Raw genomic sequence first — 21,959 nt, 5'->3', positions numbered from 1 at the left:
AGATGTAATATTCTATGGCTATTTCAAATATTTATAGCACAGTGGTTTTGAATAGTAACATTTGCCTATTACATTTGAGAAAAGAGATTATATAGCACAATCTTAATAGATTCTATTTCATAAAACTCCATTGCATAAGACGACCAGATATTTATTGCAGGATTTTTAAAAAAGATTTTATTATTCATTTGAGAGAGAGCACAAGTGGTGGGGAGAGGCAGAGGAAGAGGGAGAAACAGACTCCCTGCTGAGCTGGGAGCCTGATGTGGGGCTCAATCCCAGGACCCAGAAATCAGGACCTGAGCCACCCAGCCCTATTGCAGGATTTTTAATAGACTTTATTTTTTAGAGAAGTTTTAGGTTCACAGCAAAATAGAGTGGAAGGTAAAGAAATTTCTCATATACTCTCTGCCCCCACTCATGCATAGCATCTCCTACTATCAGCATCCTGCACCAGAGTGGCAAAATTCTTACCAAGGGTGAACCCACATTGACACATCATTATCATCCAAAGTTCATCATTTATATTAGGATGCACTCTTGGTGTTGTACACTCTATGGATTTTGACAAATAATAACATATTTTATGGTATCATAAAAATAGCTTCCCTACCCTAAAAATCCTCTGTGCTTTGCCTATCCATCCCTCACTTCCCCCAACCTCTGGCAATCATTGAGCTTTTTTATTGTTTCCATAGTTTTAATTTTTCCAGAATGTCATATAGCATGTAGCCTTTTCAGATTGTCTTTTTTCACTTAATAATACACATTTAAGTTCCCTCTGTGTCTTTTCATGGGTTGATGGCTCTTTTCTTTTCAGTGTTGAATAATATTCCATTGTATTAGTGTACTATAGTTTATTAATACATTCAGCTACTGAAGGATATCCTGGTACTTCCAGGTTTTAACAATCCCAGTAAAGCTTCTATCAGGGTTTTTTCATGGAGGCAAAAATAGTGGATACAAAACTGAGTGCCTGTCAATATTAGAAAAGTGAATGAAATACAGTATATCCACACCATGAACCATTGTGCAGCCATTATAAAGAATGGAATGCAGCTCACTGTTTCCATGTTGAGTTGTTGAGTGAGAACACCAAGAAGTAGAAAAGTATACGTAACTTGTGTAGAAAAGATTATGTGGCTAGAAAACAATAACTAAAGATAAAGCAAATGGATATATATATTTATATAGAGATATAGATGTGTACATAGAAGAGATATGTTATTATTTATATTAGATTGTCAATGCAGATTGGCTTTGGTGGGCAAGAAGGTAAAAAGCGATAAAGGAAGCCAAGAAAAAAGTAAGAAGAAAAAGCTACACTAAGAAAATATTTTTGAAGTATATGATCACATTTATGCATTTTTATTAACATGCAGATTTTGAAAGATTAGAAGAGCTCATACACCTGAAACTAATATTACACAGTTTGCTAACTAACTGGAATTTAAATAAAAACTTATTAATTTTTTTTTCAAAATAAAGAAAAAGAATAAAAGAGCTCCAGTAGAAAACAAGTACAAAATAAGACACAGGCAATCTTAAACTTGGGAATGTAAGAGGGGGACATAAAGAGACTAAGTATGGTGATTGTTCCTTTGAAGGTTTGAACAGAAGGAATAGAACAGTAGAGAAGTAGAAGGAACTTGAGATGAGTACAGACCTGAGAGAGGGATTATGTTAGGGTAGGAAAAATTTGTTTATGTCCATGGCGTTATGGGAAAGATGACCATAAGGAGGAAGGACTTTAAAAATGCACATAAGGAAAGAATAATCAATGGACCCCGGTCCTCATCTCCGTGAGGAAGGAGGAGATGGGCTACAGAGCTCAAACACTCAAATAGAGGGAGCTTTCTTACATGGGAGAAAATTTCTCTCTTTCTCTGAAACTAGAAGGATGGAGAGTTTCAGAAAAGGTACATAAAATAGACAATTGCACACAAATTTGGGGAATTCATGCCTGCAATTTTTTTTTATACTATGCCCCCTCATGGTGTTGGGAAGATTAATTTGGCAATGACTGTGGACGAGGAAAAATGCTAAAGTTGCTGCTGTCAGGCACAATGTGGTCAAGATATGCATCAGGCTAACAGCAGCAAAAATGGGGAAGAGAGGCCAATTGCAAAAGATACTGCGGAAGACCTTGGCTTTTTTTTTCTCCCTATCTTCAGTATTCTAGTCTGTCAGCAACATTGCGGGCTGAAATTTCCTAGGAACAGACATGGGAGCCATCTGGTAGGACAGTTAAAGTAGAGGAGTCTTACATCCACATAGTTCCAAGTCACTAGCAAATGTCTACCTTTGAAGAGAGATATGGTCTCCAACAGTTAATTCAATCAGTTATCTGGCAGATCATATGAGAACAATTGCATTGGATTCATTTTAGGAAAGATCTTAAACATGATAATGGTAAAAGATCATTAAAATGTTAGACATCTGAAATAAATTAACCCAAGTTTCCTAACAGCATATAATGAAAGTTTTGTTTTATTTAACAGATATTAATGAATGTCAAGAATCCAGTCCCTGTCACCACCGCTGTTTCAATGCCATAGGAAGTTTTCATTGTGGATGTGAACCTGGGTATCAGCTCAAAGGCAGAAAATGCATAGGTAAGAAAAGGGCTTAAGGTTCAAAGCAATGACATCTTTGTAACTTCTAGGTATTCGGTCTAACCTGTATGCTGTGTCCCAGGCTGGATTCATATATAGGATACTTCTATATCCATCGTGTATGTAATCCATGCAAAAACAAAATGGAACCAAATGCTGTCCTTTACAGTTTCATTTTCCAATTACATAACCATTTTTTTAGCATTTCCCTATTGTATTTACTAAATTTTTTCACAGAAGCATAATATATATGGTTACATATTTAAAGTTTTATATTTATATATATACACATATACGTATGTATGTATAATTTATTTATTTATTTTTCTAAGAAGCAGTAGTGGTTGGTATGGCTACCAGGTATGTGGACTAATTTTTTTTTAAATTTTTATTCTTCTGTTTTAAAGTAATCTGTTGCTCATTTTGATGGATTTAAGCACTTTACCCATACACAATGATTATATAATTAACATCTTTATCCTTAAAATCCAAAGGTATGATTTCTGTGGGAAAGCAGAAGAAATCATTTTCTCAATCTTCATTACCTTTGTTCTTTTATGAAGATGTGAATGAATGTAGGCAGAATGTATGCAGACCAGATCAGCACTGTAAGAACACCCGTGGGGGCTATAAGTGCATTGATCTTTGTCCCAATGGAATGACCAAGGCTGAAAATGGAACCTGCATTGGTGAGTGTATGGCTGTTTGAACGACTGAGATCCACTTGCCATTGACATGCCAAGTAAGGCATCCATTTTTAAAATTAATGATTAAAGTAAATTTAATCTCACAAGGAAATTTTTCTTTTCTCATAGGTTTTTTACTCCCAGGTTCTAGTGTGTTTGAGCTGTGGGGTCCCAGGCTCTATACTAAAACCATGGAAGCTTACCATTTTGAGCTCCCATCAATTACACATTTGCTTTACAGTTTAATATCCACATAAATTAATATTATCTCACATTATGTCTATGAAATTCAGTGTCTATATGTTTAGAATTTTACAGGTAGTTAAGAAAAGCTTATACAGATTTATTTAAAGTTCAAAATATTTTATTTTAGAACTAAAGATTCTTTCAATGTCAAATCAATGACCAAATAAAGTAAATTATATTCTCCCTAAGTTTATTCTTTCTGTGCCAGTCTGCCTTAATTAGCAGAACTATAAAACAAAGATGAAACAGATAGTATTCCTGCTTTCATATCCCTACGATCTACTGGAATAGATTGGCTAATTCCACTTTCCTCACCAAAAGAAAAAAAAATACTATAGCGCAAGGGAGAATGAAATGCCACAAAAGAGGTACAAATAAGATTGTTTGAGAGTACTTGAAAGAATGATCATATCTAATAGATGTGATGGCAGTGGTCACATTTAAATATCGCCTTGAATGCAATGGTAATAATAGGTGGACATGGTGGATCAAAGGGAGAGTCCCGTAGAAAGGGAAAAGGGCTAGGCTTGGAGAAAACAGGTTAAAATTCATCCTTCCTGGGTGCCTGGGTGGCTCAGTGGGTTAAGCATCTGCCTTCAGCTCAGGTAATGATCCCAGGGTCCTGGGATCAAGCCCCAGATTGGGCTCCCTGCTCAGTGGAGAGCCTGCTTCTCCATTTCCCTCTGTCTCTCCCCCTGCTCTTTCTCTCTTTCTCACTCTGTACTCTTTCTCAAATAAATATATAAAATCTTAAAAAAAAAAACAAAAAACAAAAAACACTGAGGACATGTGGGGTTTGAAGTACTGGTAAAAGATGGACATGGAGAGGACCAGCCAGCAGCTGGAAATGTGGGGCTGTAGATAAGACACAATGTAGTGCTATTGCTGTAAGTCTACATCAACAAGCTTACTAGAGTCGCTAGTATAAATAAGACAGCCGAAGGTGGAGGGAGTAGAGAGAAGAGGGCTACAAAGCTGAGAACCAAACCCTTTCCACAGTAGGAGGCAAGAGAAGGGAAAAGAGCCAGTTAATAAGTGGCGGAGCTAGAACTTGAACCCAGGTCTCAGCCACTTGGTGAGAAATGCAACCGTTGACAATTCTATAGTGTTCATTTTAAATACAATGCCTTTAGGTTTTGAAAGAGGAAATATTATACTTTTTATTGCCTCTGTGTCTGTAGATATTGATGAATGTAAAGATGGGACCCATCAGTGCAGATATAACCAGATATGTGAGAATACAAGAGGCAGCTATCGCTGTGTATGTCCCAGAGGTTTCCGGGCTCAAGGAGTTGGAAGACCCTGTATGGGTAAGTTACCAGGAACTCTTACTGAGTAATAAAGCTACTAACATAATTACTTAGCCTTACCAACTTGATCAGGACCACTCTCTCATCTCAAATGTTTTCTTGGGACAATTAGGAAATATGTAAGTCTGTTTAAATAATTTATAACATAATTTGAATTACTTCTTTAAGATTTCATATTGAGTTCAATTTGCACTGACATTTACAGCGATAATAGTCACCATTTAGAGTGCTTACTATATATACACTACACATATCAGAATGATGTTCCAATATAGTTACCATGACAACTTAATCGTGAAGGTTATCTCATTGATCTCTCTATGCACATGGCATAAATGTTTGCACAGATACATTCTAGTAGAATATGAAGCATAATTGAATGTAATACATAGGCTTAGGCATGAGGGATTAAAATGTGAATACACAATGTAAATAAATTGATAATTATTAGTTTACCATATATTTAGTGCTTACTATGTGTCCTTTCCTGTGCTAAGAATCTCACTCAGTTCTCCCAGTTGCCTGTTTATTTCTATCTTAATTATAACTGAATGTAAATAAGGCAGGTAACAGACAATAGAAAAGATCTGTAAGAAGGTAACCATATGCTTCTTTTTAATTAAGCACATAATCAAAAACTGAAAACCGACCCATGAAATTATATTCCTCCTGGAATACTTAAGTACAGCAAAAAAAAAAAAAAAAAAAGGGGGGGGCTTTAAATACTGACTTCTGGTTTACATACTACGCTTTTAAAATTGGTTGCCTTGTCTACTTAATGACTACTTAATGACTTACAGCAAATTCTCTCATGAAGACTTAGTTCTGTCCTTATGCAGTCCCTAGCCTAGTACTTTGCACAGAGCAAATGTTGAAAGTGATACAATTACTAGAAATACTTTTAAAATAAACACTCTCTAATAGCAGAAGTACATAACATATCATTTTAGTCTTCTGTTTAGATATTGTAATCTATATATAACTTAACATCTTGATTAGTCATGGCAATGACCTAGCAGAATGAAATATGTTTATTTGTTCACTAATTTGACCTGAAGTTGAATGTCAGGCCTAGGACTGGGAAATAAATCAATGAAGAAGGTAGAGCCATTGCCTTAAAGAGATTTAAAATGTTAATTTTAACCTTTGCCTACGAAATAATTTTGAAACAAAATTTACTACTTTTATTCTGCTTATTCGTGTTGCTGTCTTTCATGCCGCTGTAATAATGAATTAAAGAATTTGTTTTTGTTCTCGGTTTTCATTTGCTTTTCCAATTTACAGGAAAAGTTGGCACCATATAGTGTATGTTGACCTAGGAATAGGAAGAAAAATAGCTTTTTTTTAAAAATTTTTTGGACTTTTGAGTTTGTATCTTAGTAAGAAATAATTCTGTCTTAATTTCCTTCTTTTTAAATTTTTGTAAAGAAATGTGCTTGGCTTGATTACTAAATAATAGTTATTGATTCAAAAGAAATAAAAGAAAAATGTTAGTAGTTGTACCAATATTATCACATCTGAAGCTTGTAATTGTATGAAACATTGGAGGTTCCAGTGAGAATGTTGTAATAAAACACAAACTAGAAACGTGATTGAGTCCTTCCCTCCAGCCACAGAATTAAGATCTACATTAGCTCTGAACTCTAGTTTTTCTGGATTCGAGACCACGTTTTCCCATATGACCCTTTATGTTTCTACATGAAGCAATCTTCAGGAAAAGTCCTAGAACCTTTCTATGTATTCATAAATGAATGATTCAAGCTTTCTCTAAAGTTCACAACTGAGAATTTACTGTATTCATAGCTTTGGAGGGTAACATAATGTCTTCCGTTTGTTCCAGAGACTGATTCTTGATTCCTGTGTTTTGTGTGTGTGTGTGTTTTTTTTTTCTCTTTTTTATGTGTCGTGGCACACGAGCAGACATTAATGAATGTGAACAGGTGCCTAAGCCTTGTGCATATCAGTGCTCCAACACCCCCGGCAGCTTCAAGTGTATCTGTCCCCCAGGACAACATTTATTAGGGGACGGGAAATCTTGCGCTGGATTGGAGAGGCTGCCTCATTCTGGCACCCAGTACAGTAGCTATAACCTTGCACGGTTCTCCCCCGTGAGAAACAACTATCAACCTCAACAGCATTACAGACAGTACTCACATCTCTACAGCTCCTACTCAGAGTATAGAAACAGCAGAGCATCTCTCTCCAGGACTAGAAGGACTATTAGGAAAACTTGCCCTGAAGGCTCCGAGGCGAGCCGTGACACATGTGTAGGTAAATGTCAGCCGTCTTACATTTCCTTTCGGTGGGCTCACGAACGGACCAGAGGCTAAACATATGCACAGCACCTGTGGTCGTTTGGGTGCCGTGAACTACATCAGATCTCAACTCTGGACTCTGGGATGACCCAAAGTTCCAAGACATTGACTCTGGCACCTAAAATTACTGCAAAATTTATTCAAGTAAATGATGTATTTACATGTGTACATTCTGATAATGAAGTGTTTTATATCGACAGTTTCTCTCTTTTGATCACTCCTGAAAGTGTTATTAAATTTAATGCTATGTAGAAATAAATTTCAGTGGCATTCAGAATATGGTTTTTTTTAAATAAGAGAATATGCGTATTGCCACATAATACCATCAGATTATGGCTGTACCTGGGTGATGCCAAAGCCGTGGGTTAAAAGTGAAACTTTCAGTGACTCAGTCAACTGTTTGTTCTCTAGGACAACCAAAACAGTGTTGACTGTTGTCCCACACTCCCCGTGGAATTTCTCAGTTTGATTATTTTGTATGTATGTAAATCACTGAAAAGATAATGTGAGCCAGGACAAAATTAAGTTGCTTTCATTGCTCTAAAATATGTGCTTTCAATATCTTTATCTAAACTCATCTACAATTTAATTTGTTTGCAAAAATGAAGTATAATTTCCAACTCAGTAATTGAGACTTTGTTTTCAGTTAAGTTGCAAACATTACCATCTGTCATTCATTTAATTCAATTTTCTTTTAGTGTCCACAGTTTGCATGCCGTTGAGCTATGTGCCAAGAGAAATTAGCAAACACGAATTAGCCGCCCTATTGGGTAGATGACAGAAGAAAGCAAGGAAGAGAGGGAGGAAGGCGGGAAGAAAGGAATTTTATTTAAATTTAAAGACCCGTATGCCAACTTTGTTTTCTTGCATTTTTCTTAAGTATTCTACACTACACTTATTCTTGCCTAAATATACTTTTCGTTACACATTTCTTATAAACATTTTAAAAATGTCTTCTGACTTCAGCTTTCGTCATTTTTTTTCTACCCTTCACCCCAAGCCCTGTTCCTGCGTCATTATCTTCCCAGACGTGCTTCCTATGTCACTCTTCTGTGGACTCAGCCTCCCATATCGGCTGGAGCCCAGGCCACTGGATACTTAAACTTTAAACTTTTCTCTTTAAGTCCGTATTTTCCCAGAACTTTTCTGTCTAGGTGCCTTGATGTACCCGAAGGTTAATAAGAGGCACATAGGACCTTCTCCCTGTGATCAGTGTCTTAAAGCCGTCAACAATGCTAGTTCCTTTTACTCCTTGAACTTCAAACATTAATGCATTCATTACCAATTCTCTACCCTTAGTCCATATGGTCAGACGCTACTTAATTTCTAACCCTGTGGACTCCACAGTCCTTGCAAGGGTGTCAAACATGACTCTCAACCTGCTCCAGACCATTCTGAATGTTGGTAATTTTTCATGCCCACGATTTTGACCCCTTTGTTAGTTAAAACTTTTACCATTTTTAATTGGTGAAAATTTTAAATTTAATTAATTAATTTAAATTTGACATGTTATCTTTCAAAGTTTCTTCCAGTCATTCCCACTAAGGGGTTTCATCTCCAGTTATCGTCCCACTCTCTGACTTCATCTTAGATGAGCTCGTCTCTTCTACCTATACTCTCCTGCCCCAAACCCTTGTTTATGCTCTGACACATGAATTAAACCATACCCCTCACACTGTACACCATCCAGCTGATTTTTTTAAAATCATCTGAATGTCCCAGTCATTTTAAGAAAGCATCCCTGATTAATAACCCCGTTCTCTATTTCTTCATCACTATCTAAGCTCTGCAGTTTCACAGTAAAGCCTCATAAATGTTTTCTGTGTCTTCGTGTTTATATTACACTAATATTATGTTTATAAGAATTATCTTCCCCAAACCATTGGCTGAGGCAGCTACTATTTCAGAGGACCAGTCTTGGAGAATCTGAAGTGAACTTCCATATCTAGTCAATTACTGGATGTTTGAGTTTTACCTAGGGGCAGTTAATAGGCTTTTAGAAGTATTTCTTAAAATATGGTGAGTATTTTATAGTGTTCATACTAATAAAGAAATTTACACAAGGTTGCAGACAGCTTTGGAATTATGTTACGACCAGCTTGCAATAAACACCAAATGCCTTTAATTAACCATCTGGGATAGACAACTCACAAAAGATTCAAATTAACACTATGCAATCTTGTTAGACTTGGGCTAAAATTGGGCTTTTTAAGGAAATGATTCCAAAGATTAACAGGAGAAATGAATATTGCATTGCCTCTGAATGCAGAAATCACACGTGGGTCCACTTTGAAATTCATATTCTGGGAAGAGTGAACTGATTTCTTGGAGTTCCACATCATTGACATTTCTGTGATGATTTTGGGTGGAAGCAGATTGTAAAGGGAAAAAGTAAAAATAACACACAAGTTGTGGAATAAATGCTTTGGTTCACAGTGGGGAAAAAACAGTAACAAATATTTGATGAGTGTTCATCATGAACAGATTTTGAATCTTCACAATTATATTCTGAACATATGCAGAACACGTACCATGAACACATCCCTTTGCTCTGAGTCACCCACCAGTTTTCAACTTGTCTTCTCTTGACCCCCAGCCTATAGCACTCCTGCTCCCACTTCACATCACATTCTCTCTTTATTCTTCCACTGATTCATGGGGCTCTGCACTAATTCTAACATTAGTCTGAGCAAAACACAACTGGGATAAGAGATCTGAGGCACCCCAAATCACATCCTTTATCCTGAAAGCAAATAGCAATTAATTTTTAATTATCAACCCATTCTCCTCTCCGTTTTACTGCTACTTTCTTGGCTTCGTTTAATAATAGCAGATAGGTAGCTCTTTATTGTAAAATGCTTTCCTATGTATTACAATGTATGGACCTTCCAACAAATCTCTGCAGTAGAGAGATCGAATTGGTGAGTCCTTTTGACAAAAGAATTGACTGAGATCTTGAGAAGTATAGTGGCCTGCCCAAGGTATCACAGCAACTATAGATACATAGTTGCCATTAGTACTTTACAATATGAAGTTTGATGAATATTCTTATCACAAAATTAAAAACACCTCCACTTGAAATCTCTGTATGGGAAAGCAATGTATGGATGTTGGGAGCAGGTGCAGGGAGAGAGAGAGAGGTGACTAGAGTTTAAATAAAATAAAATCTAACATTCCTTGTTCCAACTAACCTCAATAGAAACTTTGTCTTTTTGGTAAATTCTACTCTTCTGTCAAGAGTTTAGTACTTTGGTTATTTAGGATCTTGTACAAATCTGTTTCATCTGCCATCCTATGCTTGCTTAACTAATATAGAAATTGGCCAGTTTGGGGCTTCAGCTTGTATGCACTCACACACAGAAGAGATGTTCATATTTTATAAGATAGTACAGTTAACACTGGACTCCATTAAAAACAGATCCTGATATAAAACAGTTCTGAGCACCTTTAAACACGTGAGTGTAAAATCACCAAGAAGTTTTTCTATTGTGTATCAACAACTTGTGTGTAATTGGTTCTGTCATTGTTTCTGCCTTTGTTTTGCATGATTATACACCCTGCTTTCTTTCTGCACAGATATCGATGAATGTGAAAATAGAGACATTTGCCAGCACGAGTGTAAAAATACCTTTGGGAGCTATCAGTGTATCTGTCCACCTGGCTATCAACTCATGCTCAATGGAAAGACTTGTCAAGGTGAGAAAATGTTCAGATGTTTATTACTGTGACCTGACTCAAAACCAACGTAGGAGAGTATGAGAAATTAAATTTCTTCTTTTTTTTTAAAATATTCTCCTAGCTGCTTTCTCTTCCTTTTCATTTCCATTGGTCATATTTATCATTGCTTTTGTAAGTAGGAGAACTGGAGAGAAAGCAGTTAGGCAGAGGGAAATAGTTGAGAATCATTTTTGGTGTAGTCTTATAGAAGGAGCAAGAATGTCTAAACTAGTTCATGTTATATATTTTTAAAACTAAGTGGGAATTGACCTCTTCAAATGTCTTTTGAAAATTCAGCCAAGATGGAAGACGAAATAGGAAGAGAGATCAGTACATTTACTCCAGTATTAGACATTATTTTATTTTTTGTCTTGGCCAACCGTGGGTAAATAATTAAATGATCTATTCTTTCAGTCTGCAAATAATGTGGAACAGTCACGGGCTAGCATTGCAGAATGCAAAAGATTTAAACAAATGAATAATATAGTCTCCTCCCTTTGATATCTTAGTCCAATGGAAACAGACGTGTAAATAAAAGCATAATATACAGGGTTGTAGGTACTACAACAGAGCTTTGGACAGTGTGTAGTGACGGTAGAAAGAAAAAAACTATCAACTCAATATTAACCTCTTTACACAAAAATGTGAAAGGGGCATTTTGCTTTGATAAGCTATATTATGTTGCAATGCATACTTAGATCAAAAAGAAATAAGAACTTATATAAATCTTGAAAATCTCCTAAGAAGCCTCCTCAATTTTGTGGTCAAAATCAGAAGTTATATAGGCATTAACAAGCCTCTGAGTTTTATTAATTTCTGTCACATACAACCTGTATCCTTTTCTAAAGCATATCAAATAAAATCTTCAAAAGAGTGCTTTATCAGTAGCAATCGAATTTAGATTAAATTTGCCCTGTCTGGGAGATTCACAGAAGACTTGCTAGGATGCAGGTCATGGAAAGGGCACTCCAGGAAGCAAGACCTGGAAGGGCTGTGGGGTCACCTGAGTTCCATGAGCTTCTACCTGTCCCACACCCATTTACCTGATCCCTCCCTGAGAGCCCTCACTGGACCATCTGGACTGGAAAAGTAAAGTGAACCCCATAATAACCTTTACTCCCAGGCATCTGTCACAAATGCGTGTTAAGAACTTACCCTATGCAGAACTTTCTACTGAGATTTGAAGTATGAGAATAATAGATTGACGTTATAGTCATTTTTTCCAAAGCAATTATTAACTCATTTTAATCAGCAATACAGATAATATACTACAAATAGTAAAGCACTATAGATTAAAAAAAACTAATTCTTGGGGTGATGATGTGAGCATGAATCTTCTAGAACAATCAAGAACAAGGGTAGGACTTGATCACAGATCTTATAATGTCTTGAGTGGTCCTTTGTGTCTCCTGTCATTCTGTGAACACCAGGGTCATTGTACTGTGGCAGTATAGTGTGAGGTGAGGGCATTTACACTGTCCACACTATATAACTTTCTTCAGGTGATCATCTCAAGAATCCTCTCAAGAGGTGGCAATGCCCAACATTAACACTACACTTCCTGTGAGTGCACCAGGCACCAAGGAAGGAAGCATTTGGAACAACCAAACGAACTACAAAACCCCTTAGCCAGATTTTTAAGTGCTATATTATGTCATATTCTCATTAGAGGATTTTTCTTTTTTTCTAAATGATGCCAGTTTGTTCCTTGATTGCCCTTGCCGCTCATTCGGTTCAAACGTTTTTCAACTTTAAGTTGTGCTTCAGAGAGTGAAAAATAATGTGAACAAATCAGAAACAGGTGTCACTTGAAATGTTTGCAATTTAAATGGGTTACATATTTTTGTGGTTTTTAAAAAAGACTTGAGAGAAAACAATTACATCTTTTAAAGCAGTCTTTAATCTGAAGAATAACTTGGAATCTTTTTATAGCTTTAGGAAGTGTTTCGGGCATTTATGAGAGGAAAAAAGTTGATTTTTCATTTACATGTGCATTTTTGAAGCTTTATACATTAATGATAAAAATGTCAGTGACAAAAAGGAAATTAAAGTGGATTTGACACTGAACAAGGACAGAGACTCTTGTCAAAAGTGTAAGTCAACAGACTACAAAATGAAAAACAAAAAACATGACCGATCTTGATTTGCCCAAGAAGTGGAGAGGAGAAACTAAAAGATCTGTATGCTAATTGTAAGCCCCCCCAATCTAATTCTGAACATTTAGAAACGCTTTATTGGCATTGCATTTGAAATGAGTGTTCTAATCTATCCAAGTTTTTAAAAAGTAATCCATAATGTTATCAAGAATCTAAATTATTCTCTCTATAAGACAAATGTTTCAAGTATGTTTATCCTAAATTATTGTTTAATGTATCCAGAAGCACTTGGTTAAATGCATTCATATGTTCTAAAGCTATTAATATAAAAGTTTTTCAGCTCATCTTGGTAATCTTTTCTTGTAGAATATTTAGATTATAAAATACCTATCATTTAATTTCTACCACAGTGATTATCTTATAATATTTAATAAAAACCAGACATCCTCACATTGTCAGCTAACAGAAGACAGCATGATTTCTCCATCTTTTCTGGCTTCTCTTTTTAAGACCATGCAGTAGACTAAATGAGTAGAGTGAATGCTTATAGGGTGCTTAAGCCTGAGGAGATAGTTACAGACAGAAGGAAAGCCACCTTCCAGAAGCTCAAATATTTAAGAAAGCTTTTCAGTGGGAACTGTTTATTATTATGGAACTAAAGGCAAACACTTTGAGTATTAGATTTTGATATATTTTTATAGACTCATATTCAGCCATTGGAAATCTGTGATAAGATAGCTACTCCTATTATGCATGTGTCCAGATTCTGGTCTCCATGCCACCATTTCCATGGACCCCTGCAGCCCACTGGCCTAAATGGGCCTGCAGGAATTCACTGTAAAAATTAGAGCTAAAATGAAATATGGTGGATAAGTGTGAGGGAATGTTTTTTATGAGGAAAAAAAAGATAAGGCTAAGTGAATTTCTTTCACATTTTCCTAAAGGTCTTTTCACTTCATTCTGAGACAATCTCATTTTGCCAAGGAGATAACGCCCCTCTGACAGATAAAATCATAATTAGAACTTGGTTCACGGAGACAATAGGCAAAATTTAACTGAAATATAAATTTGTGTCACACTATGTTGTATTCCTGTAGGAAAATTAGTCCTAATATAAAACTAGTCATAGAAATCACGTTATGTTATTATCAGCACATCTAAGTAAGTAAAAAGTCAAGTAAATGATTTAGTCCATATCCCTCTAGCTCAATGTCTTTTTACTTTGTGCAAACTAGTAGCAAGTTTAAAGTAAATAATTACGGGGCACCTGGGTGGCACAGTGGTTAAACGTCTGCCTTCGGCTCAGGGCGTGATCCCAGCGTTATGGGATCGAGCCCCACATCAGGCTCCTCCGCTATGAGCTTGCTTCTTCCTCTCCCACTCCCCCTGCTTGTGTTCCCTCTCTCGCTGGCTGTCTCTATCTCTGTCGAATAAATAAATAAAATCTTTTTTAAAATAAATAAATAAATAAATAAAGTAAATAATTACACTGTTATTTCCTTAGAAAATAGAATATATTTGAAACCAAATCTAAAATGCTCATTTTTGAGACAGAAATGATAAATAATTCAGAAATAAAATTTAACATTTATTGTCCATCATTAATATACTGTCTCTTGGAACCGCTTCTCTCCTTTCTCTTTTTTTGATAGCAATATTTCAAGTTACTTAAGAATTCACAAAACAACCTACAACTTTAACCCAAGTCCAACATACATAGCATTATGCAGATACCAAATTACTTACTACTATGAAATGATACAGTAGTTTCACATGCCCATTGGTCTCAGCCCTGATTCCATGATGAAAGTCCATTTGACCTTTAGGTCCTACCTCTGCAGAGAACTGATTTGGGCCCAATTAGTTGTAATTGTTCCCTCCTGTGCATCAGGACCTATGTTTATTCAAATACTAAAGAATGAGGAGTATTACAAGTGCCTATATGCAGCCAATTGGCTTAAGACTTTAAAATAAATAGTCTTCAATTTTTTGCTTGCCTACTCCAAAAGAATTTGAAACCTTATACTTCATTCATACTTTTTAAAACTGACTTCTAAAGTTTCTTACTGTATTTGAATTGTAAAGGATATGAATTCTGGCTTTGATGTACATGTGCTTTAAATATATTTTCATCAATACTTTGGAGCTGCAGATAACCCTGTTAAAATGGGGAATGATCACTATATAGTTTAAAAGTTTGTAGTGGTTGTTACACCAACCAACTTGACTGTCAGAAAAAGTCTAAGGTCATTGTTCTGTTCAAGTAAAAGTGTTAGTAAGTGTTCCCATGACAACCAGCTCACTTCTGAAATCTAATTTAAAATAGAGAGCTAAGACCATTGGTTTGTAGCCATGATAAAATAAGGCCTGCCACCATCAATACAAATAACCAGTTTTCTCACTCTTCATATGTTCCTTGAAGCATTTTACACCCGAGTATCATAAAGAGACTAGGGATTAGTGGAAACCTTTCTTTTGTAAAGCAGAAGGATATAAAATGGGAATGGGGACAGGAGAACTCCACGCCACAGGAAGTTCTCAGGCAGAGTGCTTATAGGAAGGAGAACTTACGGGAAATAAGTTTCTGGATGAAAATGATTCCATGAAATATTTGCCTGCTGTCATACTGCTGGAAAGCTTCCATGCATCATCAGGGGAATAAAGGTACCGCAGTTGGAAATGATTGCTCTAAAATACGGTTCTTAATGTTAGGATCTCAAAATCCCTTAAAAATTTTGTAGAATTCTATGGATCCTCTTTCCAGAAAATCCTTCAGTCTCAGTGTTGTGCTCTCTGTCTCCCCATTTGTCTCTGTCCCTGTCTGTCTCTATCACACACACACACACACACACACACTCATACATGCACACACAAAAAGATTTTCATTCAAAAATCCCCTGATGCTCGAATATGGACCCTAAGTTAAAAATCTGAAAAACATTCATTTTCAGAAAGCTCGGAAAAAGTTTCTTTTAGCTCCATCTTGATGTTTCTTAATTATAGTGATTTAAGTGTGTTTTTATTTAACAACTTTGTATAGAAAACAACAGAATAAACAGCATTTCATTTGCTTTTCCCCCCAGTAACCAAGGGGGAGCTATGACCCTGGAGAGCACATCCCACCCCCATAACCCCTGAGGATGGATTCTCCACAGTTCAGATTTGATTAAACTTGGATTATGGTTCTTGGGTCGCTCATTTCATCCTGTTTTTTTTTTTTTCCCTAGATTCTGTCTCTCTCCACAAGATCTGACTGACTTGAATTTATAACTTGACTCCTTTAATTTCCACTACCCTACCTGTCACTCAACATTTTGAACTTATAAAACAAAATACCAGGAAGGGTCACTCACATTTTAAAGAGGTTCTTCACTTTACAGAAAGGTTTACAAGTGTCCTTTAAATTTTTAGCTTGTTTCTCATGAATTTAAAGTATTATTTGCTTTACAAAACTCCAATGCACTCTATTTTCAAATATAAAAAACACCAGAGTTCTTAATAGCTTCCCTTCTATTTTCATAGCTTTTATTTTTCGATGTCCTTTCACAAATGTTAAAAATTATCCTCAAAGCGATATGGGACATAGCACACCAGGTATCAGGATCCGCATTTTGTGGTTGAAGAAGCTTAGGTATGGCTGCCAGATTCATTCGTGGGGATTTGCTATTCCCGTCAAATATCCACAACAACTGCTCTCGTGGCCGCTCTGACCCGAGTTGCTGACGCCGTGTGTTCCTTGTGCTGTCGCTAGATGTTGATGAGTGTCTGGAGCAGAGTGTGCGCTGTGGACCGAATCGCATGTGCTTCAACATGAGAGGAAGCTACCAGTGCATCGATACCCCCTGTCCACCCAACTACCAACGGGATCCTGTTTCAGGGTATGTCTTACCTTCTCTTCTCAGAAATACTTTTGAAAAGCTTTTTCTCCTCAACCAATAAACTCTGTTGTCGCATGTAACTCACAGGAAGTCAATAACCCCAGGGGTATATGGCGTTGCAGTGTGTTCCTTCCTCAATGAATGGGTATGAAATGAGCTCATCCTGCAGCAGCCACTGTAGCCTTAACTATCACTGTGGGCTGCCAAGGTTTTCCCGGAGCGTCTCCCCAGTATGTAATCCACCATGCCACATCTAGAATTCTGCCTCAGCAGTGAGCATTTTATAGGGTGATATTTGACATTTCCTGGTTTCCTTTTGTGTTGCCTCAGGGCTTTAAGGGTTCTCAGCACTTAGAGCATTCCAAGAAGTACCTTGGCTGTAATCGTGATGACTCACCATGACTCCATGAGAGAATGGAGATGAGCAAGGATGAGTCAACAGTCTGCCTGCTCGTATATGGTCTTGCTTACATTCCCTGCTGTCTGAAACACTATCTTTTCTTGGTTCTGAATAAACTACTCTTCTATTTTTTCCCTCCTCTTACAGAAATGTCATACCCTGTTCAGGTACCTAGTCAGCGGGGTGCTCGAAAATAGAGATAATGGTGATCATGAATAGGACCTGCTAATAGGAAGGTGGTTCTGAAACTGAATGCTGGTCGGAGCTCACACTTTGTTTTTCCTCTCAGCAGTGACTACCACATTACTGTAACATGATCAAGTGTGGACTTCCCTGGATCCAGCAAAAACCTTCTCATAATTGCTTTAGGGGGAATAGGAAGGGAGTAGGAAGGGGGGGGAGAAAATTAAAAATATTGACTTAAGACACATCCAAAAATACTATGACTGAAGAATCTAGATCTGCAGAAAATGCTCCTTTGTGCATTTTTAAAAAATTTTACTCTCCATTACCAGTGATTTCTAGCAGACAACTTAAAAGTCACGATGCTTCAAAAACAGCCAATGTGTTCTTCCTACAAAAGGAAGAACGTTTTCCCCCCAGGAATCTTAGTTGACCTTTTATTATTTTTAGGAAAATAAACCAAATATCAATGAATTCTACTCAGCTTTCAGTCTTAGGACAGATGCTATAATTTAAAACGAGCTCGTATTCCTCTCTTTAAAAACTACTTGTTTCCCGTATATGTACAGATGCTTCTATTTCCAAAACTAACTTTTCATTTTAAAGATACTCTTGTGGTACTCGTACTTACTTCAGTGGTTCAGAAACTTCTGATTTTACTGCAACCGAGAGAGAGATATTTGACTCTAGACCAGCATGCTCTCATAGGCACCTGGCATCTGGTTTGAGTTAGTGGCATAGCACATGGGGTGGGCCTATTGCTCTCGCAGTCAGACTGTCTACTGCCTTTAATGCCTAAAAGTTGTCATGGATCATGGTCACCTGCCTCATGCCCTCTCCTGCTTCCAAGCCAGATAATAATATGCACTTCATGTGTTTATTTTGTCCTCAGGTTCTGCCTCAAGAACTGTCCACCCAATGATCTGGAATGTGCCTTGAGCCCATATGCCTTGGAATACAAACTTGTCTCCCTCCCATTTGGAATAGCTGCCAATCAAGATTTAATCCGGCTGGTAGCATACACGCAGGATGGAGTGATGCATCCCAGGACAACTTTCCTCATGGTAGATGAGGAACAGACTGCTCCTTTTGCCTTAAGGGATGAAAACCTGAAAGGAGTGGTGTACACAACACGACCATTGCGAGAACCAGAGACCTACCGCATGAGGGTTCGAGCCTCATCCTACAGTGCCAATGGGACCATTGAGTATCAGACCACATTCATAGTATATATAGCTGTGTCTGCCTATCCATACTAAGAAGCTCTCCAGAGCCTAATCCACATATTTAAACTGCATTAATCATGGGAATCAAGTCCCCTTCCCAATTACCGTCTCCTGAACAGTTGCAATCTTGGCAACTTGAAAATGGTGCTATGCTCTGTTTTGTGTGCCTTCCTTGGTACTGCTGAGGTATTTTCATGATCCCACCATGGTCGTATCTTTTGGTAAGGTCTAGAAAAATCACTTATTATTTTTCTTTATTTATTACACTGGAGCAGTTACTTTCCAAAGATTATTCTGAACTTCTCACAGGAGGACATATCAGTGATGTTTTATGGTAGCATAGTAGCTAAGATCACTTACCTTAAAAAAAAAAAAAAGAAAACAAAAATAATTCACTCGAAGCCAAGTGGATATTTGATCATTTGGCCATTTTTAAAATAATAAAACTGGTTGCTATGTGTTTTGATCAAAGCTTATTCAGTAACTTATTAAGATGCTTTTTTTTTAAAGTATTGATACTTTATAATGGGACTTCTACAACTATTTTCACCTTAAGGGAAAAAAGAAACACCAGTCAGTTTAGAAGTATAGTACAGCTTCTAGAATGTTTCTTTGATACCAAATAGTGTTCACGTGGACTGACCATCTAAAATAAGGATATTATTTTCAGTGATTTTGTGAAATGAGCTGAACCACTTATGATAATAGAAAAAAAATACTGCTTCATCCTCAGATGATTGTTCGTGGCATGGATCTTTGATATAACCTTCCTTCCAGTTAGCTCCGTAACTTTTACATTCCAGCATTTTATTTTCCAGTCAAGTGGAAGCAACTTTTACAAATACCAGTGGAATAGTTTTCTTTGTTTTTCTTAAGAATCTTATATGTTCAAATTAGCATAAATATTGAACGTCAATACACTGTACATGGTGGTAACAGACTCTGGAAGCAATTGCCAAGATGTATTCTATTTTTATGAAATGTATATATATTACCTTGGTGTATTTTCTATATAATATCTTGATGGACTCTTTTATAAAATTATTTTATAAAACAAAAACCAATGTTACAGTCAAACCAGCCTGAATAAAATTTTCACATCCCTTTTCTTAACCTTTTTGAAAATTTAAAATTTGTTTCCTTATAGCTATCCTAAGTGTTAAGATTTATAGTCACACATACACACACTTATCTGTGTATATCATACATGCGTACCCTGACTGAAACAGACTTCAAATGGATTCTCTGAACTGGATCTGGGTTAACTTTAATTGGTTCTGTGATATAGTTAGATTTAATGGTATTAATAACCTGTCTCAAGTGGTAAAGTGAACTCTGATTGTTCATGGGATGCAGTGCCAGAATGTGCTTAAATTCTCACCAGTGGGCATTTCTAATTAAGAAATAGTTGTTTGCTTGTAAGTACACTGGAGAACATGGAGAAAGAAAATAATGGGTTGAGGGCTTTAAATTCTCTACTGAAGTTCTGCAAAAGGATATAAAGTTGAATGATGATCTGAAGGAAACCCTTATTTCCTAGAACTGCAGTGCCAAGTTTTCTGAAAACCAAAGGTCTAACTCTGACAGTGACTGGATGACAATACAAATTTAGTTCCTAATCTCACAGGTTCTCTTGTGTTAAAGTTAGAGCACTGATTGAAAAGGAAGTATGATGGGTCGCCTGGGTGGCTCAGTCAATGAAGCATCTGCCTTCTGCTCAGGTCATGATCCCGGGGTCCTGGGATCAAGTCCCACATTGGGCTCCCTGTTCAGCGGGAGTCTGCTTCTCCCTCTCCCTCTGCTGCTGTCTCTCCCACTCTCCCTCTCTGTCAAATAAATAAATAAAATCTTAAAAAAAAAAAAAAGGGAAGAAAAGGAAGTATGCCCTCATAATTTGGGAAACAGACATAGGAGCAGATTCTGATGAAGCTGGAAACCTTGAACTCCAACTCTGATGTGTTTTCTCTGCCAACAGAAACGGTCCTTCCTCTCTGTCTGAGGAAGTTAGTCTTCTTTGTCTAAACAACCTGTAATGGCCTCTTGTGAAACCCTCGCAAGAGACGCTGAGCCTTCTCAGGACCAACCCTTCTCACTTTTCATTGCTTCTAGACCTATAACCAGATCTATGTGTTTAGAATTCAATAACAAAACAAAAATGAAGCTTGTATTTTGGGGTTTTTTTATAATTTCTATTTACTGTATTTTTTAAAGTAACCATCTACAACAGATTTTTTTTTAACCTGGTCCTTTACCACAAGTAGTTTGAGAAGCACTGCAGGATACCAAGAACAAAAATTATAACCTCTTGCTTCGCAGAGAAGAATGCTGAAGTTCAAAAAAATGAAATAAGTTTCTGCAGAGTCAATCACTGGTGGGGAATGGAGAGCTAGGGTTTGGATCCAGGCCCCCTAACTATGAAGCCATACCACTTGTCAATATTTTCAATAAGGAAACTCCTCTTGGCCTCTTCAGAAACGTCTGCTTACATCCAAACATTATAATCGCAGCGTGAACATGCACCTCAACTCCCCAGGTTGCCGCTTTGACAAAATATCTTCCCAACCGCCACTAAACCGGGACCTCATCTCCGGACATCAGTGTAGCTGCAGTTATCACTCATCCCCAAAAATCATCAATGGGAATTCAGCTATTAGCATTCCGGGGCTCTGACTTGACATTTGAGTAACACTAATTGACTCCGCCCATGAACCGGAAAGAAGGAGATTTGATGCCACTTTAAAAATTCAGCACTCTAGCTTTCCTGCCCTGGAGACTGAAGTTTTAAAATCATGATTAGGTCATCTAAAATCAAAAAGACTGAACATTCAACTGGTTATTTATCTGAAAGTTGTCAGGAACTGAAATATTTTTGTTCTCACAATATACAAGGATGACAGATGTATTGGCTAAATTTATATAAAAGTGGCCCAAGGTTTACAATTAAATTCAAAGCTATCCATAGAAATCATTCATATATTTATTTATTTATTTATTCATTCAAAAAGTATACGTCGCTGGGGCGCCTGCGTGGCTCAGTCAGTTAAGTGGTTAAGCCTAGAATCCAGCCCAGTGTCGGGCTCCCTGCTCAGCAGAGAGCCTGCTTCTCCCTCTGCCCCTTCCCCTGTTCATGCTCTCTCTCTATCTCTCTCTCAAATAAATAAATAAAATCTATGGGGAAAAAAAGTGTATGTCAAATGTTTAATATGTACTGGGCTTACTGATAAACACAAGGAATACAAAAAATTTGAAGATACATAGAGCCCAGTGAGAATTCATATGGAAAAATG

At 36.9% G+C, this 21,959-nt stretch overlaps 1 protein-coding gene and 1 long non-coding RNA gene across 3 annotated transcripts in view; one reads left to right on the top strand and one right to left on the bottom strand.

Moving 5' to 3' along the window:
- HMCN1 (hemicentin 1) overlaps positions 1-19,765 on the top strand; it is a 477,641-nt gene extending 457,876 nt beyond the window's left edge. The window contains exons 101-107 of one of the 2 annotated variants that reach the window (XM_034666794.1): positions 2,502-2,615; positions 3,179-3,304; positions 4,729-4,857; positions 6,778-7,128; positions 10,749-10,868; positions 16,737-16,863; positions 18,339-19,765. In XM_034666794.1, coding sequence (XP_034522685.1) covers positions 2,502-2,615; positions 3,179-3,304; positions 4,729-4,857; positions 6,778-7,128; positions 10,749-10,868; positions 16,737-16,863; positions 18,339-18,705 — 1,334 coding nt within the window. In that variant the 3' untranslated portion in view covers positions 18,706-19,765. The remainder of the gene's footprint in view (positions 1-2,501; positions 2,616-3,178; positions 3,305-4,728; positions 4,858-6,777; positions 7,129-10,748; positions 10,869-16,736; positions 16,864-18,338) is intronic. The other variant, XM_034666795.1, reaches the window with a different exon arrangement.
- LOC117803422 lies at positions 16,485-17,091 on the bottom strand. Its single transcript, XR_004627273.1, has 2 exons — positions 16,875-17,091; positions 16,485-16,767 (listed from the first exon to the last, which is right to left on the bottom strand). It is a non-coding gene; the product is annotated as an uncharacterized LOC117803422 (long non-coding RNA).
- Positions 19,766-21,959: the final 2,194 nt, after the last annotated feature.

The sequence above is a fragment of the Ailuropoda melanoleuca genome, chromosome 8, assembly GCF_002007445.2.
Source record: "Ailuropoda melanoleuca isolate Jingjing chromosome 8, ASM200744v2, whole genome shotgun sequence".
NCBI classification, from domain to species: Eukaryota; Metazoa; Chordata; class Mammalia; order Carnivora; family Ursidae; genus Ailuropoda; species Ailuropoda melanoleuca.
The sequence above is the reverse complement of the archived record's forward strand: the minus strand, read 5'-3'. Positions and strand labels throughout refer to the sequence as shown.